This window comes from Hippopotamus amphibius, chromosome 5 (genome assembly GCF_030028045.1).
Source record: "Hippopotamus amphibius kiboko isolate mHipAmp2 chromosome 5, mHipAmp2.hap2, whole genome shotgun sequence".
NCBI classification, from domain to species: domain Eukaryota; kingdom Metazoa; phylum Chordata; class Mammalia; order Artiodactyla; family Hippopotamidae; genus Hippopotamus; species Hippopotamus amphibius.
This window is the reverse complement of record NC_080190.1, coordinates 69,687,109-69,712,770: the sequence shown is the minus strand read 5'-3', so window position 1 is coordinate 69,712,770 and position 25,662 is coordinate 69,687,109. Positions and strand designations below refer to the sequence as shown.

The following is a 25,662-nucleotide window of genomic DNA, read 5'->3' as shown; positions in this document are numbered from 1 at the left end:
ACTACCTCACTAAAGAGTGCTTTCTCCCTTTCTCCCATCTATTAAATTTGGTCAGTCATTAATTTGAGATGATTCTTCATCCAGAAATCTCAGCATACTTTGAACTATTTTCTTCCTTGTTATGCCTATCATTGCTGCTCTTTAGCAAACTAAGGTTTCTGAAACACAAAAGAGAAGGGTATCTATGGAAGTATGGCAAAAATACAGTGGAACTCTTTTATAATGTTGTCATGGAGGACAACACTGATTCATATGGTCTATACTAGATGTGCTGACTTGTAAGTGTTATATTTGGGAAATTATAGTGTGGCATTTTCTAATGCATAAATGTTGTTTTACCAGAAATTGTATACATTGTTCAAATTTTGTCATATCTCCTTATTTAGATTAAAATGGTTTTGAGTTTAAGAACTGCTTCAAATTCACTTTTAGCTTCAACTTGGTTTGGACATACAATCATTGAGAAAATGCTACCAGTGACATATCCTTTAAACGCTAATACAAATTAAAGACAGATGTTTTCCACCTTCATCAAAGCTCCTTTCCTTTAGTAGGTGTAAAGTTCTGTCTCAACCTACTTTTCTGCTCTATGCTGACTTCCATGAGAAATTGTCTGAAGGACTGACTTCTCTTATGTGTTAGATACAACTCAAAAATTGTCATCTCCCTCCTTGAAACCTGAAACTTGTCAACTGAAGAGTTACTTGGATTGAAATAAACTTATATAAATGTTTTACCCTGTATAAAGAACATAGATGTAGAAAAGATGGTAGAAAGGTAATTCAGACAAATTTTGATTATTCGGAATTTTGGGGTAAAGTCGGCCAGCCATTTGTAAGGAGAAGTTTCCTCACCTTTCCTCTTCCCCTCTTATACCAAATAAGCCCTTCATCCTAGACCTTAAAATACTTAATTTTGGGTACCTAGGGCTATAGTTTTGCATACATGAAATAAAGCTAAATATATAATCACCCTCAAAACATTTAAGACATTGCTTCAATGAGAAAATGGCAAAAATCAAATAAAAAAGGAAAAATAGTAAAATAGCATGCCTTTTTAACAGGAAACTATTACTTCAAGGATGTAAACAGATCACATATTTCAATATTTTATCTATTCCTGTTTAATTCCTGAGAACCTGCTATGTATTCATTTTTATAAAGTAGGGGTTCATTAATCTGGAGAACAAATCTAGGTATCAACTTCTTTGCTCAAATTAAATTTCAGACAAATAATAGGGTCAAAATACAACTTCTGTCACAACATGCATCTAGGAGTTATATCCTTAAGAGACATGTTAGAATGATATAATTAATACTTCAGAAGTTTCTTCTTACTGTAGTTTTATTATTACATTTTTTTTTACTCTCATAAAATCTGCATGAAACAATTCAAATTGGGCCAGGCACCAACAATATTTTGTCAAAATACCAATATAAATTACACTTGCAGATTGTTTTGTTCATAGTTGAGTGCATTGTGTATGACTTGCCTTGTAATTCTTTATCTTGTTTTTTAAATGTTATCTTCCTTAAATTAGTACTGGTTTTCAATATATTTAATATTGAAAATTAATTTTAACTGTGTCCTGTTATGATTAGGTGGGAATACCCAGTCTATAATCTGGATATCTCTGCTTTGGAAAATTTACAGTGAAGCAGTTTAGATTCAGACATAAAACTCAGGGGTTAGAAAGTCCAATTTTGTCCTCTTCTTGTACAAAACAATAGCAGATGTTACTTTTATTTTGTCTCCTGTTCATCTCTTTTCTATTTGGGGTAGCTTGCTTCTGTAACTAATTGAAATCTTTCAGTGTATTATTCCTACCTTGTAAGTTATTTTCCAGTTCATCTAACTTAGGATACCTGCTAACATGATGAATTACAGTGAAGAGTCAAAGAATAGAAAGAGATGTGTACCAAGAGTCTGAAATCATAGATTTGTAAGGATACTTCCTTAACTTGTCATTCTCTTTATTCATGAGGAAAATGTTTAAGAATTGTGATAACTAACAACATCCTGACCTTCAGTAATATGCTGGCTAATAGAGACAGGATTTGTGCCAGAGTTCTATAGGACTTAAATGATAAGGTCTTGAATGGCATATGCAATCTACCACATCATCTCAAGATAATTTTAAAACCCAAGAAATGCTGGGTGATTGTGACAAGTAAGTTTACATTAGGTTTCTGTATGTTAAAACAAAAGATTTTCATTCATCTCTTCCTAGCTACCGAATGGCAATGCCAGAGTAGTAAATTGTATGTGGTTATACACAACATATGTTCAAGGAAGCAAGGAAGAAGAGTTAAAAAAAAAAAAAATCCAGGGAGGCAGAATTAGAAGACTCAATCTGATTTCATTTCATTCTCTCTACCTATGAACTTTGACTCTGAAACTTTATAGAATGAAACTAAATTGGCCCAACTATATATATACTTCACAACTCCATGTTGGATAGAATTGAAAATTGATTGATGTTTGACCTTCTGACACTCTAGCAAAAAAGCAGACTGGAAAGCATTATAAAAATTGTTAAAAGTTTTTTGAGCTATTAGACTGTTCAAAATTAAAAGCAACCAATGTTCTGGCAGAGTTTTTTCATAATATACGTTGACACTAAAAATTGCCTTGCTTATTTACATTATGCGATTGTATTCCACAATCAATTTTAGTAATTATTTTGTCTAAATTTTTATATTAATCTATCAAACAATATCCGAAGCACGATCATAGAGAATCTTCCCAGATAATCACTATAATAAGTAATTCCATTCTAATTCTTCAGACCCCTATTTATTCAGATCAAAATTAAATACATCATTTGAAACTACTTTACTATATGAAATGGAAAAGGCCAAAGAGAGTCATCCATAATTCTTCATTAGTCACTGACTTTCTTTAAGCTTCTTTTAAAATGTCAAAGTGAGACAATACTTGTGCTTTCTTCCATGCAATTTGAATAATGCGAAAAACAATAGCATAATTTAATACAGTAATGTTATCGAAGTACCTACTGCAAGGTGGCCTAATCCAATTAAAGAAGAATATCAGTCTAAGAAAAAAAGAACTTGAAAGTGACACAACTATTTGAACTTTGAAAATTGTGCATTGTAAAATAAACAGAAACACACTGGTAGGAATCATTAAGTATTTAAAAAGTTATTAGAACGCAGAAATCTGTTTAATGTATTATGGTTTCATTTATTCTTTTACTATTTTGTCTCATAAAAGTGAATGCAATAAAATTCTAAAGTACAGAAAAACATGAGCAGATCTGGGCTTCAGTCATTTATTCATAATAGATTTTAAATTATATTAGAATAGAGTTTGTTTCTAACTATAAATGCTGAATACTAAAAACACTAATAAAATGTTCATAATACTTAAAGTAGCGAGAAACTGAAAAATATATATGACCACATATATGAATACATGCATATATTCAAGAATGTTTTAAAATATTTGTCTCCGTTATTTTTTCTTGTTCATTTCTCCTCCCTTATATCCAAAAATATAATATCTAATAAAAGAAAGTTCTTCATGTTCCAAGAAAAAGAGGATAAAGAAAAGAAATAATAATAAGTAGCCTAATAAAGTTTCTCCTAAAGTATATGCACACACACAAAAAATATGAAGTAGTTTCAGATTCAAAAAGAAAAGTGATTTTTTTCCCAAAGGGAGATCAATATATTTTATGGAGTTGAATAATAAAATCTGCAAAGGAATACTATATCTCAGTTTGAAATATTAATTGAATATCTCAATACATTAAGTAAAGAAACTGACAGATTTTTCAATTAAAGTTAAGCAATAGGTAACTGTAATAATGTAGCTGCTGCTTAGAAAACTGGAGTAGAGACATGATAAATCTACAGGAAGGAAACCAAGTATTTAGAACATCTATAAGGATTATATACTTCCTACATTTTATATCTTCACTTCAGTATTCTACTAATTACTATTTATCTCACAGTTTTACATAGAATACCAGAACACATTGTTTACACAGAAAATCTAACATAAGATAATTTTGAAAAGTATTAATTTTTGGAGAGCAAAAATAAGAAATCTAAGATATTAAGAAAAAAATACTGACATTGGGTATTACAGCCAATTAAAATAATTTGAATATGTTTGAAACTCAAAAAGCTGATATTTAGAATAATTTGAATATATTTGAAGCTCAAAGATCTTAAAAATAATCAAGCCCTAAATAATAATAATGATAATAGTAGTAATAATAAAGCCTCAAGAAATAAACTCTTTTAGAATACATTTCCACTACGTTTGTATTAATTATGCAAAAAAATGAAAATAATCCAATAATTCAGGAAAAAACAATCCAACAGAGTAATAATTCAACTTTGTTCTAATCAATGTCAAATGACAGAGAGCAATTATCATGAACTTTCATCACAACCATTTGTAGAGAACTCACCTGGTTGGCAATCTGCCGAGCAAGGATGTCCATCCTTGATCCTGATTCTGATATCATTTTAGCTGCAGAGATCACATCAGTTGTATGCTTTAGTGGTCCTTTGCCCCTTAAAATAAAAGAATACATGTTTGTTTCAGTCGTTCATGCTAAGATACAAACACACACACAAGATTTGTACCCCAAGATATAAGCCATTGGCTTTACACGCTTCAGTTTTAAACAGGCTCTGATTAGATTCCAGTATTAAATTAATTTTTTTTTAAAAAATGAAGGCTTATTGTGTTAAGACTCAGGATATTTTGCCAAGAAGATGGACTCCATTTGATCTTCATTCCCATGTATTTCTTACAATAAACCTCAGCCCAGAGATACTTTTGGTGGATGTAGACCCCTCAAGGCAAAGTTATTTTTCTCATTCTGGGAGGAAATCTGAGATTTTGGACATTTTATATGTTCAACAGTACATTTTGATTAGCAGGGATATTTTCAACCCTCTTTTTAATCATTTTTATGATCTTTAGTTAATTGTACTTTGTTTTTATCACATTACCTCTCCTCCACAATTATTTCATAGTAAAATCAGAGTAGTTGAGTATGAACCTGGAGTCACACTATCTTGGACTGTTTCCCCAAAACAGACTGCTTCTTACCATCTGTGTAAGTCAAACAAGATAAATACCCACTTTGTGCCCCAGTTTCCCAGTGATAGTTAATAGGAGCACCCACCACATGGAGTCATTCCAGGGACTACATGAGTTAATTTCTACAAAGTGCTCAGAACACTGCTTTAAACAAAGTAAGCATTTGATAAGTTGTTATTTTTGTGGTTGTTATTTTAAGATAATTTTTGTTTCTAATGCCATGGAATAAAAGTTAGGTTTATTTAGGGATTTGCAATGTAGTTAAGAAAGAAGTGCACTTCTTACACAGTTGCAGTGGGATAAGATAAGGAGATATTTTTCTGTCTTCTCATTTCTCAAAAAAAAACGAATGACTGACCTGAATGAATATAACTATTCCATCCACCTAAAACTACTCCTTATTTTCTTATGTCCAATTCCTAATCCTCTACTGAGCTTCAACACACTGGCTGTTCTAATTATGTGGTTTCTGTTGCTTGTTCCTAGCAGAGAATAGGACCCTGAAGAAATCACTCACTAATGCAATTGTTTTGATGCTTTGCAGGGAGCCAGAACAGTGAGGAAGGTGGAAAGAAGGAATAAGGTGGTCAGGGTGAGGAAAGGAAGATTTTTGAGAGGCCAAAATACAGTGGAGTTGAAGAGAAGGGAAATGAAAACAATCTTTCTCCAATATCTTATTTACATCTTGGACCAGTCTTGAAGGTAGATGCCCTAATGTTAAATCTAATCTAATAAGATTTGTTGTTACAAAAAAATGTCTGATCATTTAGGAGACTATCACTATATAGTAATAAAAGATAGAGGGTTTTGTGCAAAGGTAAATGATCAGAGTATTCTACACCTGAAAACCTGAATATCAGATCACTTGTGACCGGTATGTCGAAAAGACCCTTTCACTGAATTTTATTCATGGGCCGCTCAAGTACATTACAAGCAAGTTTTCCTGTAAAAATGGAACATCATGTCTAAGACAATGAAAACATGGCCTCAGTAGATGGTTATCACCATACCCACCTCTTTGAATCTGCTAACACAGGTTGCTTTGAATTTTTCTAAAAAATCAACACTAACCATTACAATTCTTTGAGTTGCTCTTATCAAATTTACTTTATGCATCAGGCAGGACTAGATGTTATGTACATGGTTACGTTCAAGAAAGGCACAGCATTTCATTATGTCTATGCATCTCCAGAGAAAGTTAACCTCAAATAAAGCTGTCTAAGCTCCTGAAAGGCAATGCATCAATTTTCAAGGTCTTAAACAATGGACAAAGGTTGTTTCAAAGGAGGGTGGCTAATGTTCACTTAGCTTAAACAATGGACAAAGAGATCTTTCTAAGGGATGTAGCTAATGGACCCTTCCCCTCAAAATAATATATTTCCTCATATAAAAACCTTGGGCTGATGAAAAGGAAATTACCTCTAGCTCTAAATACATACCTTGCTAGGAGACCACTATCTTAAACACATGTAGAACTTAAAAGTAACAATAATATATTATGACAGACTACAATTATTCTCTTCCTTGTGCTCCTAATTAAATGTATTGCCTGGCAAGCTTCCTACTGAGTGCCAAACAAAATATACATTTTACAAATGATTCCATATTATGCCAAGTTCCAGAGGAAGCTGCAATTACTGAAACTATGATAAATTTTTAACATTCTCAGCCTGAAATGTGCTATGTAATGAAGGCTTTTTAAATTGGAAAATACATTCAAAGGTTGTTTTCTGCCTTCATTTTCATAATGTGTTCTCAGGATCTCCTGTCAGCAAATTGTGTCTTAAATCATTGAGTTTGGATCCCACAGAGAAAGATACCCAGAGGAGAAGGGTGTAGACTTTGGAAACATTTTAAGGAAACCAGAGGCCAGAAATCTTTCATAAATAGTGGTTACAATAATAATCTATCTCCTCAAAAAAGAGGGCAGACCAAGATCTGGAGTACAGACTGCCAATTAATCATTAAGTTATAGGTTAGGAGATATAATGAGAAAGGCTGCAATAATCCAGTGATATTGATGCCATAGACAAATTTTATTAATACAAGTGACAGGGATACCTTTGAAACTTGATTTATTGGTGCAACACAAACCTCTCAGCCATTTTTGATACTGCCCCAACCTTGACCCGCACCCTCTCCCCGTCCTCTCTCAATTTCTGGCATCCTTCCTTCTCTTGATTAGCACGAGAAGCAAGAAGATGATACGATTGATCAGTAAAAGCTCAAATAACTAGAGATCTAGTTTAATAAGAGAAACTATCAAAGAAGTTTCGTGGACTTATTTTATCTTTGTAGGGACAGAGAATATCTTTGAAATGACTTGGTATTTTCTGCTACTGATTAAAAATAAAACAAAAGGCCTCATTATATCTTTTGCACTTTGTAGCCCCTAAATCTTCGATAAAATAGTATTATTCCCCCTTTCACGACCAAAAACTTTCCTTGAATCCTTTTTTTTTTATATTTATATAGAATAAGTCTCATGACATTGTAGTTAACTTAAGAGATGAAAACAATGATAGCATATATTATGGTCCATAATAGTAGTTAACACACTTAGTATTTTCCCTATGCTGGGTACTAGCCCATACACAAAATAATTTGATTATAATAATCCTGAGTTTAGAATTATTATTATCCTTATCCTGCAGATGAGAAATCTGAGGGACAGAGACATTAAATATATATTTTATCAAGTTACACAGCTATTAGGTATCGGAGATGGGATTTGAACTCAGGCAATCTGGCTACAGAATCTGCTTTTAATGACTATTCTATACTTTCAATAAAATATACTAAGATGATGTTAGAATATTTAAAAAGATCCCCTTAGATACTGATGAGAGTTACCATGAAAGCAATAGAGAGCAAAGAGGAGGCAAGGAGGCCCCCGACAGTGGCTTCCTCATACACAACAGCCTCAAGAAATATGAACCAAATTTGTGCCCCAGTCCCCAAAAAATAAAAATGTGCTACATTATATTGGCTTTTTGAGTCTTGTCAAATAGTTGAAATAACACCAGTAGCCTACAGTCTTGACATTTTCTTCTTTAGATATCATAACTTTTCTTTATTACTTTTCTTGTTATCTTTCCTACCTCTCCTTTTCCCCCTGGATTGTAATAACTAAATTCAAAACTCAACCATTATAAATGCCATAGTAGATGAGAGATTGAATGTTGATTTTTATTTATAATACAACAAATAGAACTTTTATCTGAGACTCTCAGTTTTAGACAGTTATTTAATTCTAACACTCAAATTTAGTGCTACAATAAAGTAGAGTGAAATGAATATGGACTTGGGAAATACATTTTGTCTGCATCCTAATACTTATTAGCCATGTAGCCTTGGGTAAATGACTTTGTTGGTCTGAGCTTATTTTCTCTTCGTTAAAATAATGATTATGTTACTTGCCGCATGGTAAAGATACACAAAATCATGTATTTTATACAATATTTGGCATACGTTAGGTGCTCAGAAAATTTTATTTTTTTATTTTCCTAATCGTTTACAAAGGATATTTCATAAAATTTGCCTTTTGAATTTTTATTTAATAAGTATAGCACTTGCGAGACAATATGAACTGATGATTAAATTGAGTTCCTTCTTACACCTGCTGATAATATAACTCTGTACAGCCTTGTCCATAATATCCTTTTACTAAGAAATAAACAATATAAATATATATACACCTATAAACTTTGTGTGTGTATACTTGTTATTGTTGTTCAAGGTTGTTCTTCAACTCCTTATAAGGAGTTGAATTACATTTATTGGCAGGTTTTTTTGGTGCTATAAACGTCCCAGGATTAATGATTCAGCCCTACAAGGGTACTGTCAGAATTCTCTTACTTATAATTCTGACTTTAGCTACAAAAGAAAAAAGTAATTATCATGGAAGCAGCTGAAAATGATGAGATAAAGAGAGGTACCAGACTCAAGCAAGGACATACTGTTCCTCTACTATTTAAATATGAAACTTTAATTAGGCAACTCTCTCCTTCTGGATGTTACTTTCTCTTGTAAAGTGTCATTCTCAAGCTTTGAGGACAAAAGTCCTTGGAAAATAAGCTAGTGAATTATCTACTAACAATCATCCTGAGTAATTAGTATCATGAGGAATCTTTGAGAGTCAAGTCTGAAAAAGGTGTTGCCCCATGAAAGAGGGAAAATATTGTCTGAACATTGCATATGTATATTTTTTCATTTCTGCTCCTTTCATTCCATATTATTTAGAGTAGCCTGGCTGCTATAAGAACAACATAAAAATATCTTAAGGGCTTAACCCAACAAAGGTTATTCCTCTCTCACATCACAATCAAGGTGGATTGTGGGGTCATGAGTCATGTACCACACAGTCATTTAAGAACTCAGGTTTCTCATTATAAGATAACCTAACCTCTAAGGTTTCAGAGCCCTCAGAAGGATTCACTGCATCCAGACATCTGACATGAAAAATGAGTGAGGATCTCATGGGAAATTTTAGCGATCAGGATAAGAATTAGAACACATCACTCCCACCCATATTCCAGAATCCAGACACATAAACTAATGTAACTGCAAATAAATCTACAAAAAGTATTCTGTTTGGGTGCAGGAAGAAAAGAAAACAGAGTTTTATGAACTCACAGCATTTCCTCTACATACAGTCCCAGAGGTGCTAAAATCCTATATTTTGTCATTTTAACAACAGAAATCTGTGCTCCTGTGAAGAGAATTTTGGATGTCACTAAGTCGGTGGGAAAAATTGGGAAAATCCCAAGGCTCTTCACCAATACAGCTGAAATTATAAGAGAGATACTTTGCCTGGGCAGAAGACCAATTCTATTTTTTGTTTTGAAATTGTCACACTGTAGATGGTCTATTATTAAAAATAAAAAATTACATAAGTTTTACTTTGTGTGTGGTGATAATAGCCTTTCATGTTCAATGTCATGTTTGTTTATGAAACAAAGATAGGGCTTATTTTAGACATCTTTTTGGGGATCAGCCTAGGGAGAATAATTTTAAAGTTATTCATATTATTTTAATGTTATTACTGTTGCTGCTGCAGTTGTTTGTGTGTATATGGGCTCTGTGTGCTTACACATATGTGTGTGTTTCATGTAGCAATCCCCTTCCTCAAATGCAAAAATTAATTTTCTAAAAAAAACCCGAGACATAAATCTTTTGTCTATTCTTCTCTCTCAAATTTTCTAATTTACTCTTCACCTGTTAGTGTTGTTTCAAATCCTAGACAGATTATAAAATTTAGAGATTTCATGGAGTACCCTTAAAGGACCAAAAATGCTAAACATCTAGGTGGAAGCAGAAGAATTAGAATTCTTTAATTATAATCCTATATAATCACACAGGGATAGAAGTTATTTAGCAAGTTCATTTGTTTCCGAGTTGTAGGCAAAGAAGAGGTCACCTAGACAGGTAGTCTTATTTTTGTCTTTAGTAAAACAGATAGACAATCTTCTTCAGTTCTTCCTAAGTGTGAAGATTTTATTATTTTCTTATGTAATGTTGTACTGAAAGCATATATAACAAACTTTTTGTGTGCTTACTTTGTTCCAGACGCTATTAAGTTACTTAATTTTCTCATACCCAGCATTGCTGCATGGTGTTGTACACTGTTCACTGCACAAATTTAAGAGTTGCCATTCATATCATGAATACTCCCATAACTGTGCACATCACAATTTATGCAGCCTTACATGCTCATTCTGCTCCTAGAGTCTACTATCTTTGTCTTATAAACAAGAAACAAAAGCTTAGAAGTTCAGAGTCCCTTTTCTTCAAGCTATATGAATATCAGTTGGTCTAAATTTAAAAGCAAGGAGTTTAACTCATTGGTACTTTCAGAGCCAATTAAAAAGACATCATGTAGGTGGAAACATTGTCATAAGTTTTCTGTCAGTATGCATTTTGAAACACTGAAATTCAATGGATAGCTCTGAATCAGTGGAATGTTTCATATGTTGCAAAGAAATACAGAAGAGCAGAGATTCTTAGCCATTGTTCTGAGTTGGGTCTTATTCAAGCATCAACTGTCTAGCTGAACATTGCCAAGGTTATAAAATAAATAACCTATTTTTTGAGCAATTTTTTTAACCTAAAATTTATCTTTCCCTCCCCCCCCCCCCTTTTTTTCAATTCTATTTGGGGCTGAAAGCAGATATATGCAGGGAAAAAGAATGTCACAATTGTTTTTTTTTTCCCTTTCAACTGGATTTTTGAGTTTTGGTTCAGAGAGAGATGTAGCCTAGTGATGAGAGCTCATGATTGACCATCAGAAGTTTTCTAGAACCAAAAATGAAGCCATTAATGTTCATTTGAGAACCATAGCACTAGTGACCTCAGCCCAATTTTTGACTAATTAAATACGTTGTTTAATATCCCACCTAAAGATCACAGACATTTAAGAAACATTGTCACTATCGGCCACTCTTCCAACGGCAAGGAAATGCTTGTATCAACCTAAAGAGGCAACTACGGTTGGTAGTTGCATGGATGCTGACTCTTACTGCTCCCTCAATACCCACGCCTGGCATCACTCTTTTATCAATTTTCTTTTTTTTTTTTAACTTTTTATTTTTTTATTTTTTACAATAAACTGCATATATTTAGAGTGTACAATCTGGTATCCCAGTCTCCCAATTCGTCCCCCCACAACCCTTCCCGCATTCCCCACTTGGTGTCCATATGTTTGTTCTCTACATCTGGGTCTCTATTTCTGCCTTGCAAACCGGTTGATTTGTACCATTTTTCTATAGTCCACATATATGTGTTAATATACAATATTTGTTTTTCTCTTTCTGACTCACTTCACTCTGTATGACAGTCTCTAGGTCCATCCATGTCTCTAGAAATGTCCCAGTTTCACTGCTTTTTACAGCTGAGTAATATTCCATTGTATGTATGTACCACATCTTCTTTATCCTTTCATCTGTTGATGGACATTTAGGTTGCTTCCATGTCCTGGCTATTGTAAATAGTGCTGCAATGAACATTGGAGTGCATGTGTCTTTTTGAATTATGGTGTTCTCTGGGTATATGCCCAGCAGTGGGATTGCTGGGTCATATGGTAGTTCTATTTTTAGTTTTGCAAGGAACCTCCATACTGTTTTCCATAGTGGTTGTATCAATTTACATTCCCACCAGCAATGCAAGAGCATTCCTTTTTCTCCACACCCTCTCCAGCATTTACTGTGTGTAGATTTTCTGATGATGCCCATTCTAACCAGTGTGAGGTGATACCTCATTGTAGTTTTGAATTGCATTTTTCTAATAATTAGTGATGTTGAGCAGCTTTTCATGTGCCTCTTGGCCATCCGTATGTCTTCTTTGGAGAAATGCCTATTTAGGTCTTCTGCCCATTTTTTTATTGGGTTGTTTATTTTTTTTGATATTGAGCTGGACGAACTATTTATATATTTTGGAGATTAATCCTTTGTCTGTTGATTCATTTGCAAATATTTTTCCCATTCTGAGGGTTGTCTTTCCGTCTTGCTTATAGGTTCCTTTGCTGTGCAGAAGCTTTGAAGTTTCATTAGGTCCCATAGGTCCCACTTATTTATTTTTGTTTTTATTTCCATTACTCTAGAGGGTGGATCAGAAAAGATCTTGCTGTTATTTACGTCGAAGAGTGTTCTTCCTATGTTTTCCTCCAGGAGTTTTATAGTGTCTGGCCTTATATTTAGGTCTTTTATCCATTTTGAGTTTATTTTTGTGTATGGTGTTAGGAAGTGTTCTACTTTCATTCTTTTGCATGTAGCTGTCCAGTTTTCCCAGCACCACTTATTGAAGAGGCTGCCTTTTGTCTATTGTATATCCTTGCCTCCTTTGTCATAGATTAGTTGACTACAGTTTATCTCTGGGCTTTCTATCCTGTTCCATTGATCTGTATTTCTGTTTTTGTGCCAGTACCATACTGTCTTGATCACTATGGCCTTGTAGTATAGCCTGAAGTCAGGAAGCCTGATTCCCCCAACTCCGTCTTTCCTTCTCAAGATTGCTTTGGCTATTCGGGGTCTTTTGTGTTTCCATATAAATCGTAAAATTTCTTGCTCTATTTCTGTGAAAAATGCCATTGGTAATTTGATAGGGATTGCATTGAATCTGTAAATTGCTTTCGGTTGTATAGTCATTTTCACAATGTCAATTCTTCCAATCCAAGAACATGGTATGTCCCTCCATCTGTTTGTGTCTTCTTTGATTTCTTTCATTAGTGTCTTATAGTTTTCTGAGTACAGGTCTTTTACCTCCTTTGGTTAGGTTTATTCCTAGGTATTTGATTCTTTTTGTTGCAGTGGTGAATGGGATTGTTTCCTTAATTTCTCGTCCTGATCTTTCATTGTTGGTGTATAGAAATGCAAGAGATTTCTGTGTGTTAATTTTGTATCCTGCAACTTTACCAAATTCATTGATTAGCTCGAGTAGTTTTCTGGTGGCATCTTTAGGATTTTCTATGTATAGTATCATGTCATCTGCAAACAGTGACAGTTTTACTTCTTCTTTTCCAATTTGGATTCCTTTTATTTCTTTTTGTTCTCTGATTGCTGTGGCAAGGACTTCCAAAACTATGTTGAATAGTAGTGGCGAGAGTGGACATCCTTGTCTTGTTCTTGATCTTAGAGGAAATGCTTCCAGTTTTTCACCATTGAGAATGATGTTTGCTGTGGGTTTGTCATATATGGCCTTTATTATGTTGAGGTAGGTTCCCTCTATGCCTATCTTCTGGAGAGTCTTTATCATAAATGAGTGTTGAATTTTGTCAAAAGCTTTTTCTTCATCTATTGAGATGATAATGTGGTTTTTATCCTTCAGTTTGTTAATGTGGTGTATCACATTGATTGATTTGCGTATATTGAAGAATCCTTGCATTCCAGGGATAAACCCCACTTGATCATGGTGGATGATCCTTTTAATGTGTTGTTGGATTCTGTTGGCTAGTATTTTGTTGAGGATTTTTGTATCTAAATTCATCAATGATATTCGTCTGTAGTTTTCTTTTTTTGTAGTATCTTTTTCTGGTTTTGGTATCAGGGTGATAGTGGCTTCATAAAGTGAGTTTGGGATTGTTCCTTCCTCTGCAATCTTTTGTAAGAGTTTGAGAAGGATAGGTGTTAGCTCTTCTCTAAATGTCTGATGAAATTCACCTGTGAATCCATCTGGTCCTGGACTTTTGTTTGTTGGGAGATTTTTAATCACAGTCTCAATTTTATTACTTGTGATTGGTCTGTTCATATTTTCTATGTCTTCCTGATTCAGTCTTGGAAGGTTATACTTTTCTAAGAATCTGTCCATTTCATCCAGGTTGTCCATTTTATTGTCATATAGTTGCTTATAGTAATCTCTTATGGTGCTTTTTATTTCTGCGGTATCCGTTGTAACTTCTCCTGTTTCATTTCTAATTTTATTGATTTGAGTCCTCTCCCTCTTTTTCTTGATGAGTCTTGCTAGGGGTTTATCGATTTTATTTATCTTCTCAAAGAACCAGCTTTTAGTTTTATTGATTTTTGCTATTGTTTTCTTTGTCTCTATTTCATTTTTTTCTGCTCTAATCTTTTTGATTTCTCTCCCATCTACTCACTTTGGGTTTTGTTTGCTCTTCTTTCTCTAGTTTCTTTAGGTGTAAGGTTAGATTGTTTATTTGGGATTTTTCTTGTTTCTTGAGGTAGGATTGTATCACTATAAACTTCTCTCTTAGAACTGCTTTTGCTGCATCCCATAGGTTTCAGATCATTGTGTTTTCATTGTCATTTGTCTCTAGGTATTTTTTGATTTCCTCTTTGATTTCTTCAGTGATCTGTTGGTTATTTAGTAGCGTATTGTTTAGCCTCCATATGTTTATGTTTTTTACAGTTTTTTTTTTCCTGTAATTGATTTCTAATCTCATAGCATTGTGGTCAGAAAAGATGCTTGATACGATTTCAATTTTCTTGAATTTACCAAGGCTTGATTTATGACCCAAAATGTGATCTATCCTGGAGAATGTTCCATGGGCACTTGAGAAGAATGTGTAATCTGCTGTTTTTGGATGTAATATCCTATAGATATCTATTAAATCAAGCTGATTTATTGTGTCATTTAAAGCTTGTGTTTCCTTGTTAATGTTCTGTCTGGATGATCTGTCCATTGGTGTAAGTGGGGTGTTAAAGTCCCCCACTATGATTGTGTTCCTGTCGATTTCATCTTTCATAGTTGCTAGCATTTGCCTTATGTATTGAGGTGCTCCTATATTGGGTGCATATATATTTATAATTGTTATCTCTTCTTGGATTGATCCCTCAATCTTTATGTAGTGTCCTTTCTTGTCTCTTGTAACATTTTTTATTTTAAAGTCTATTTTATCTGATATGAGTATCGCTACTGCAGCTTTCTTTTGATTTCCATTTGCATGGAATATCTTTTTCCATCCCCTCACTTTCAGTCTGTATGTGTCCCTAGGTCTGAAGTGGGTCTCTTGTGGACAGCATATATATGGGTCTTGTTTTTGTATCTATTCAGCCAGTCTGTGTCTTTTGGTTGGTGCATTTAGTCCATTTACATTCAAGGTAATTATCGATATGTATGGTCCTATTACCATTTTCTTAATTGTTTTGGGTTTGTTTTTGTAGGTCCTTTTCTTCTCTTATGTTTCCCACTTAGAGAAGTTCCTTTAGCATTTGTTGTAAGGCTGTTTTGGTGGTGCTGAATTCTCTGAGCTGTTGCTTGTCTGTAAAGCTTTTGATTTCTCCCTCGAATCTGAATGAGATCCTTGCTGGGTAGAGTATTCTTGGTTGTAGGTTCTTCTCGGTCATCACTTTAAATATATCATGCCACTCCCTTCTGGCTTGTAGAGTTTCTGTTGAGAAATCAGCTGTTAACCTGATGGGAGTTCCCTTGTATGTTATTTGTTGTTTTTCTCTTGTTGCTTTTAATAACTTTTCTCTGTCTTTAATTTTTGTCAATTTGACTACTATATGTCTTGGTGTGTTTCTCCTTGGGTTTATCCTGCCTGGGACTCTCTGCATTTCCTGGACTGGGGTAGCTGTTTCCTTTCCCATGTTAGGGAAGTTTTCAACTATAATCTCTTCCAGTATTTTCTCAGGTCCTTTCTCTCTCTTGTCTCCTTCTGGGACCCCTATAATGTGAATGTTGATGCATTTAACATTATCCCAGAGGTCTGTTAGGCTGTCTTCAGTTCTTTTCATTCTTTTTTCTTTATTCTTTTCCATATCAGTGATTTTCACCATTCTGTCTTCCAGGTCACTTATTCGTCCTTCTGCCTCAGTTAATCTGCTATTGGTTGCTTCTAGTGTATTTTTCATTTCACTTATTGTGTTGCATATCTCTGTTTGTTTGCTCTTTAATTCTTCTAGGTCTTTGGTAAACTTTTCTTGCAACTTTTCAATCTTTGCATCCAATCTTTTTTCAAAGTCCTGGATCATCTTCACCATCATTATTCTGAATTCTTTTTCCAGAAGAGTGCCTATCTCCTCTTCATTTAGTTGTTTTTCTGGTGTTTTATCTTGTCCCTTCTTCTGTTACAAAGCCTTTTGCCTTTTCATTTCCTCTGTCTTTCTGGCTGTGATTTTCAGTTACACAAGATGAAATAGTGCTGATACTGCTTGATACTGCTGTCTGCCCTCTTGTGGAGGAAGCTGTCTAGGAGGCTCGTGGGTGCTTCCTAATGGGAGGGATTGATGGTGGGCTGGGCTGGGTGGGTGGAGCTCAGTAAAACTTTAATCCGATTTGGTGGGTGGAGCTCAGTGACACTTTAGCCTGCTTGTCTGCCAATGGGTGAGGCTGTGTTCCCACCCTGGTGGTCCTTTGGCCTGAAGTGACCCAGCCCTGGAGCTTACAGGCTCTTTGGTGGAGCTAATGGCGGACTTTGGAAGGGCTCACACCAATGAGCACTTCTCAGAACCTGCTGCCAGTGCCCCTGTCTCCTCGGTGAGCCACAGCTGCCCCCCACCTCTGCAGGCAACCCTCCAACACCAGCAGGTAGGTCTGGTTCAGTCTCTTATGGGGTCACTGCTCCTTCCCCCTGGGTCCTGGTGAGCACACTTTTTTGTGTGCCCTCCAAGAGTGGAGTCTCTGTTTCCCCCAGTCCTGTGGAGGTCCTGCAATCAAATCCCACTGGCTTTCAAAGTCTGATTCTCTGGGGATTCCTCCTCCCGTTGCTGGACCACCAGGTTAGGAAGCCTGACATGGGGCTCAGAACCCTCAGGACTTCTGCGATATAACTGTCCTCCAGCTTGTGAGTCACCCACCCAGCATTTATGGGATTTGATTTTAACACGATTGCACCCCTCCTACCGTCTCATTGCGGCTTCTCCTTTGTCTCTGGATGTGGGGTGGTTTTTTTTAGTGAGTTCCAGTGTCTTTCTGTCGATGGTTGTTCAGCAGTTAGTTGTAATTCCGGTGCTCTTGCAAGAGGAAGTGAGCGCATGTCCTCCTACTCCGCCATCTTGATTCTTCTCCTAGCAATTGTTTTCTTAATCTTTCTTCAAGCAGAGTCTCTGTATTTATTTCCTATTGCTGCTGTAATGAATTGTCACCAATTCAGTGGCTTAAGACAACACAAATTTATTATATTACAGTTCTAGAGCTTAGAAGTTCTAAAGAATTTTCACCAGGCTAAAGTCAAGGGGTTGATAGGGCTGGTTCCTTCTGAGGCTCTGAGGGCAGAATCTATTCCTTTGCCTTTTTCTGCTTCTAGTGGCCACCTGTGTCCCTTAGCTGTGGCTCTTTCCTCTGTTTTTGGAGCACATCACTGCAATGGCCTTCTGCTTTCTGATTTCTTGCTTCTTCTTGTAAGGACTTTGGTGATTACCTCAGGCCCACCTAGATAATCCAAGACAATTTTCCCATCTCAATATCTCTAATGTAGTTACACATACAAAGTCCTTTTGCCATAGAAGGTAACAGTCACAGGTTCTGAGAGTCAGGAGGTGGACACCTTGGAGAGCCGTTATTCAGGCTGCCACAGTTCTCAAGAGTCACAACCAAGTAGTCAGACTTGGCTCCTATGAGGGAGCTAGTGGTTTTCCTGGACTTAGAGCAAATCAGCTTGTACAAATTAGTGCTCTGGTGGTTGCTTCTCCAGCTTGCTACTTCTTTATTTTTAGAACTGCCAGTGAAAGTTTCAGGTTCTTGGTTCTTAATGGTTTCCTAGCTGTATACTCCTTTCCTTACAATTCATATCAATGGGTGGGGCCTGAAGACATTTGAAGATCTGGGAAAACCAGAGTTACCCAGAGAGACTATTTTTGTGCCTGGTGCTGCTCTTTCCCCACCCAGCCCAGTGTGATCTAGTGTGCCTCACTCTCCTCCTGGGGCTGCCCATGAAACACACACACCCACTGCCTGAAAGCACATCCAAGTCTAACATGGTGCAAAACGAGAAGAGAAGTCCTATTCTGGGGGAGATGAGGGACGTTTTTCAGGTGATTACTATAAATATTCATTTTTTGCTTTCGGAGCTACAGGCCTTGAAAACTCTGAAACTTTTTTTCCTAAGATGTTCAGAAACTATACTTGCTTCTTACTTAAAGGGGTCATTTTGGGACACTATGGTTGAAATTATTTAAGAAACCTCTTGGAAGCAATTGGTTAAGAAACTGTGAAATAAGGGATAAACTTCTCAGTCGTGGCTCTCCAGACTCACACGAGTGGTGAAGATTGACAAGGAAATCCATTTGTATGTTCCCTCATGCATGGGAAAGTAACCCCTCCAGCAGCAGCAACCCCCCACCACCACCAAAAAATAAGACTGAAAGTCATCATTCATAGATACCTTCCCAGGACATAATGGGAAATCTGTATTCAGCACCAACATTTGAAAACAGGTCTTTTCTTGCCCTTTACACATTACTTCTCTGAGCATGCACATTAATCAAAGCCAATGTACTGTAAATACAATCACACTCTCCGACTGTGGGAGTCCCTCTTTTTCCTGCTGGCAGTGGCCTCAGCATTAATCACGTACAGGATCTCTTACAGAGCCTGGGCACTTTTTCCAGCTTCCCCTTAAACCACTGTGATATACGGGCTGCTCTTGTTCCTTTAATATCAGACCAAATTTTACAGGCTCAGAAAATAACCATTTTCAATTTATGAAAATAATATAATTTAGCTCTTATTATTCAGCATTTGACCTTCTTAAAATCAACTTACCAACTCACTTCTAAATGTGGTCATGGCCCAATGTGATCCTAAGGTCCAGTTGAAGAAACATACCGAGGGTGAAAAGGCCACTAACTTAGTAAAGACTTGTCACAGCTAATAGATTGAGTACAGAGGCGGTTCAAGTGTCTGGCTTGCCACTAGTATCTGGCCTTGACGTTTTGGAGATGATAAAAACTGCCAGTAAATTTTAGGCCTGCCCTCCCTCCCCTAGTCTAGTCAGATATAGTTGCCGTTTATTAAATTTTAGGACATTATAAGGCCTACCGTTTTCACTGGGCTTATTCAGATTGAGTGTGACTTGAGATATACTGTTTTATGCAGCTAGTCTGCTTGTTAATGTGCCATTATTGCTGCTCTCCATTGATTTCCAGGCTTTATTGAATTATTTTATTGTACAATGACCCAAAGCCGGTTTTTATTTAAGTAAAGGGTATGATTTTAAAACTTGAATGAAATAATCAATGCTAGTTTAGACAAACATATTACTTTTTACTTTCTCCCCCATCAGGCCTAATATTCAACTATTTAGCTAATGCTATGTGAGACAACATACTTAATGCCTCCTCAAGTAAAAGAAGTTAAAACAACCTTAATGCAAAACAGTAGTCATCCAGTATCTTGCCCAGCTGTGTGATCCACCCTCTTGTCTGTAGGTGCTGTCCTTTGCCCTAAAAATTTCTTGCCTTGGGGATAAAATAAACTCATACTATACCCATGTATTTGGACCTGCTTTTATACGGGATGGCTCCATGGGTCACATGGTGATATCAGCCAGAACTGTATTAAAAGGGTTATAACCTAGTTTAGAATTGCATACTTAATGATTTATTTCTTATTAAACAAAATTTACAATAGAAACACACAGAAAAGTCAGGGCTTAGATTTTTCTTTCTTCTTTCCTTGTAACTTTCTAGACGCTGTCGCTCTTTGTTAGATGTTAGTGCTTTGGTGCTGCCCCAGGAGTGTGCCTTGGGTCATGATGTCAGGATGTATGGCACTACACATCTCCGCCCTTTTCTACAGGGGTTCTATTTCATTCAAGGCCTGCCAGTTCTCTCTGAAAATAGGCCTCAAAGGTTTCTTGAAATTCTTTTGAAAACTTTAATGATTGCATGCGAGTATATCGAACTTGACTCAGATAGCTGCCTTTCTCTCTGGCCTAGAACTCCTCTCCAAACCCCAGTGTTTCTTTTTTTGAAAATGTTCTCTGAAATGTGAGGCACTGGGACTCCAATTAAGTGGGGGTTATTTAGGAAGAAAAGAATAGGAAATGAGAAAAATCAATGGCCACATGATAGGATGGTTACTCTGAATAAAATCCAAATTTGCAGCTCTCAAGAAGAAGCTTACAGAATTCATTTCCATGTCTTAGACTCTGGTGCTGAATAACTTTTTTCTCCCCTCAGTGGAGGAAAAAAAAATGACATTTTTCCCAGAGGCTAAAGTCTTTAAGATTGTGCCTGTTTCAGGGGATTAGCTCCAAGAAGGCAAATATGCTTACGCTAGGAGCTGGTATTCTTAAGACATCCCCTCTTCATATTAAACTTTTGATGTTTCAATCAGCAAAACATTAGTCATAGCCAAATAGGTTGCTTTGGGACATTTATGCATCCTGCTCAGTCAAGCACAGAATGAGATAATACATGTTTTACCTTCATCTTCTATATATGTATACTTTATCTTACATGTATACTATTGTGCTAATAAATTATGTATACTATAAAACATATACAGAAATGTACGTTGTAAAGAGAGCAATAAAAGAAACTATTTTAAATATCTTTCTAGTGATAATGTCATTAAAACAATCTCAAGATGCAATATTCCCTTAAGGAGAAATTTAACATGAGTATTAGGGAATGTAAATCCATAATTCAAGCAGTCCTCTGGATAATTAATTTTATTGGCCCAGTTCTTGACAGTTTTGATTAGTTCATCACTGATTTTCCTTTGTAATGTGGCTCACTGATATCTCCTCCTAGGAATATGAGAATTGTCAACTCTGATATCACGTTTTATGTTTGAGCTTGTCTTCTAATGATCCTCGATTCACATTTTTAGTTTGTTTTTGTTTTGTTTTGCTTTGGTTTTCTGAAAATTTTAAAACAATGTCTCCTATTTAATGAAGCCTAGCTTAGTTAAAACTAGATAATACAATTCATAAATCTAGTTGACTAGGCACATGTTAATTGTGATATGTTGAAAGCTACTGAACAAGTGAAGGCACCATAATCAGTCCCTCTAGGCTGCACAAATCTCTTGCCTGGAATATGCAGTAAAGAAGGGCACCCATATGACCCAGCAATCCCACTGCTGGGCATATACCCAGAGAACACCATCATTCAAAAAGACATATGTACCGCAGTGTTCAATGCAGCACTATTTACAATAGCCAGGTCATGGAAGCAACCTAAATGTCCATCAACAGATGAATGGATAAAGAAGATGTAGTACATATCTACAATGGAATATTACTCAGCTGTAAAAAGGAATACAATTGGGACATTTGTAGAGACATGGATGGACCTAGAGACTGTCATACAGAGTGAAGTGAGTCAGAAAGAGAAAAACAAATATCGTATATTAACACATATATAGGGAATATAGAAAAATGGTGCAAATCAACTGGTTTGCAAGGCTGAAATAGAGACCCAGATGTGGAAAACAAACATATGGACACCAGGTGGGGGAAGCCGGGGGCAGGGGTGGGGAAATGAATTGGGAGATTGGGATTGCCATATACACATTACTAATAAGAAAAAAAATATCAAATTGTACACTTTAAATATATGCAGTTTATTGTAAAAAAAAAAAAAAAAGGGGGGGGGTACCAGCATCAATCATACACTGAATACTGTTAAGTATACAATTCTTCTGTTTTTGATAACAAATAAAATTTTGAATATTTTCTTTTCCCTGTCTAGTATAATACCTCACAGCCACAGTATGGACATTACTATTTAAAAGTGTAGCTCAAATGATATATTTTCCATAAATCCTTTCCTCTTACCTAAAGCAAGAGATAAATATTTGGTTCCTCTGAAAACTCCTACCATCTTGCCTGTACCTCTCTTAGGATCGTCAACCCTTTCTATCTTAGAGTTACATACATGCATACGTCTCAGTTCTTGAACTAGTCTCTAAGCTTATTGGGAGAATGTCCATGCATGATTCACATTTGGATTTCCTAGAACATCTGAAGGCAGGGAGAGCAGTCAGGAAACCAGCCATGGGCCTACATATCAGATTTCTTCCAAAAATACACATTTTAAGAGATGAAGTAATCAATCTGCTTATCCCAGTTGCAAATAAACTTTATAATGTTGACTTTTATATTCATGCCTCTATTAGGTACTATCAGACAACAGATTGCTAGACGGCATGCAAGAGAGGAGTTAGAAATAAGAAAAGGGTATTTTTAAAAATGTTCAAAGTAAATGCCAAATGCACAGTGGATAACTATCTTTGAATAACTGAAATTAGGCAACGGATGGTTATCCTAAGACAGCTTTTACTCTAAATTTTTTAATGTGCATGCAGGTACATTCAACATATTATACTCATTTATAACAAATCTTCCTTCTCCTTTTCTAAATTAGTTCCAAACAGAGGCTATGAATGACCAGAAGGACACGTTTTTAATTCTCCTCATTTTAGATACTGGATATTAGAGAAGGAATCATTATGTAAGTTGTTCTATAGAACAACTAAAAACAGTTTATTTCTGCAAGCACAGATGCTATAGTAAAGACAACAGGAATTATTTTTAGGGACTTTTTAGAGCAGCAAAGAACTAAAGGTGAAGGGTGAATTCAAACTGAAAACCAGAAAACATTATAAATAAGAGAAAAAAAAGTCCAACTTATTTTTAAACACAGCTACTATTTCTGGAAACATGGCAAATACTTGAAGAGCTGAAAACTCTAGGTTTTGCTCTGTTTCCTGAGAGCTGAGCATGGGCATCCTTTATAGTTTTCCACATACTCAGATGACTCCCAAGGATCACCAAAGTGAGATTAATGATATAAATTTCTTTTCAAAGGTTATGTTCCCTTCATTAAGCCATGCACATGATAACTAACTGTGGAGAAAGTATATCAGGCCAGGCTGGTGGAAATGCAGGTTTCAGCTGGGCCTAATGGGACAAAAGTAAAGGGGAGTCAAGTCATTTAAACCACTGTTAATACGGAGGATTCTGAAGGCCATACCCCACTACCAGAAGGGGTCCTCCTGCTATAGTCTGTCTCTTGGAAATAAAATTTCATATCAACCACCCGAGAAGAGATTCTTAGTAAGCACTAGCATATATCTTTGCTACAGTTTCTATTTTAACGATTAGTTCATGACATAATATCTCTGACCATTGGACTCACAGCCATTTATTGGGTTGGCCAAAAAGTTTGTTCGTGTTTTCCTGTAACATCTTATGGAAAAGCCCAAACAAACTTTTTGGCCAACCCAATACATGGGATGACACTTGGTTTTGGCTAATTCTCTGTTGGATTGAAACATACATCTCTGCTTCATTTGTGACTTCACACAGTCTATTGCTTTGAAATAGATGAAGCCCCAATTTAGGAATCTCAGACAACATGATCAACATGGGTGCCACTCACAAATCTCCATCAGGTACTACTATTTCCAGTCTACTGGTTAATTTTTTTTAAATATAGTAGACGTATAGCATTACATTAGTTTCAGGTATACAACATAGTGATTCAATATTTTTATAGATTATACTCCATTTAAAGTTATTACAAAATAATGGCTATATTTCCTTGTGCTATACAATATATCCTTGTTGCTTATCTATTTTATACAGAGCAGTTTGTATCTTAATCTGCTACCCCATCATGCCCCTCTCTGCTTCTGTCCCCACACTGGTAACCACTAGTTTGTTTCCTGTATCTAGGAGTCTGTTTCTGTTTTGTTATATACATTCGTTTGTTTTATTTTTTAAGATTCCACATAGAAATAATAGCAAACAGTATTTCTCTTTCTCTGACTTATTTCAATAAGCATAATATGCTCTAGGTCCATCCATGATACAAATGGCAGAATTTCATTTATTTTTATGGCTGAGTAATATTCCATTGTATGTATGTATGTGTGTGTGTGTGTGTGTGTGTGTGTACACACCATATCTTCGTTATCTATTCATATGTTGATAAACACTTAGATTGCTCCCATATATTGGCTACTGTACATAATGCTGCTATGAACACTGGGGTCCATGTATCTTTCCAAATTAGTATCTTCATTTTCTTTGAATATTTATCCAGGAATGAAATTACTGGATCATATGGTAGTTCTGTTTTTAGTTTTCTGAGGAAACTTCAAACTGTTTTCCACAGCAGGCTATACCAATGTACATTTCTACCAACAATATACTAAGTTTCCATTTTCTCCACATCCTGGCCAACTTTTGTTATTTGTAAACTTTTTGATGATACCATTTTGACAGGTATTAGGTGATACCTCATTGTGGTTTTGATTTGCATTCTCTGATAACTAGAGATGTTGAGATATCTTTATGTGCCTGTTGGCAATCGTATCTTTTCTTCAGAAAAATATATATTTGGGTCTTCCATTCATTTTATAATCAGGTTCTTTGTATTTTTGATATTGAGTTGTATGAGCTGTTTATATATTCTGAATATTAACCCCTTATAAGTCATATCATTTGCAAGTATTTTCTCCCATTCAGTAGGTCGTCTTTTCATTTTTTCCATGGTTTCCTTTGTTGTGCAAAAAACTTGAAAGTTTAATTAGGTCTCCTTTATTTATTTCTGCTTTTGTTTCTTTTGTCTTAGGACAAAGAGCCAAAAAAAAACCCCCCAAAACACAGCAACATTGCTACAATTTATGTCAGAGTGTCCTGCCTGTGGTTTCTTCTAGTTTTATACTTTCAGATCTTACATTTAGTCTTTTAATCCATTTTGAGTTTATTTTTGTTCATGGTATGATAATACTTTATATTGATAGTTTCATTCTTTTACATGTAGCTGGCTGTCCAGTTTTCCAAGTAACATTTATTTAAGAGACTTTCTTTTCTCCAATGTACATTCTTGCCCCCTTTGTTGTACATTAATTGAATATAAACGTGTGGATTTATTTCTGAGCTCTCTATTCTGCTCCATTGAGTTATGTGTCTGTTTTTGTGTCAGTACCATGCTGTTTTGATTACTATAGTTTTGCAGTATAGTCAAAAGTCAGGGCCTTTGTTCTATTTTCTTAAGACTGCTTTGGCAATTTGGGATCTTTTGTGGTTTCACAGAAATTTTAGAATTATTTGTTCTAGTTCTGTGAAAAATGACCTGGGTATTTTGAAAGGGACTGCATTAAATCTGTAGGTGGCTTTGGGTAGTATGGACATTTTAACAATATTAATTTTTCCAGTGCATAAATGTG

The 25,662-nt window shown here is 35.5% G+C and overlaps 1 protein-coding gene across 1 annotated transcript in view; it reads right to left on the bottom strand.

Moving 5' to 3' along the window:
- The window catches only part of CTNNA3 (catenin alpha 3), a 1,725,716-nt gene that overhangs the window by 73,273 nt on the left and 1,626,781 nt on the right, over positions 1-25,662 (bottom strand). The window contains exon 16 of the mRNA XM_057737480.1: positions 4,442-4,547. Coding sequence (XP_057593463.1) covers positions 4,442-4,547 — 106 coding nt within the window. The remainder of the gene's footprint in view (positions 1-4,441; positions 4,548-25,662) is intronic.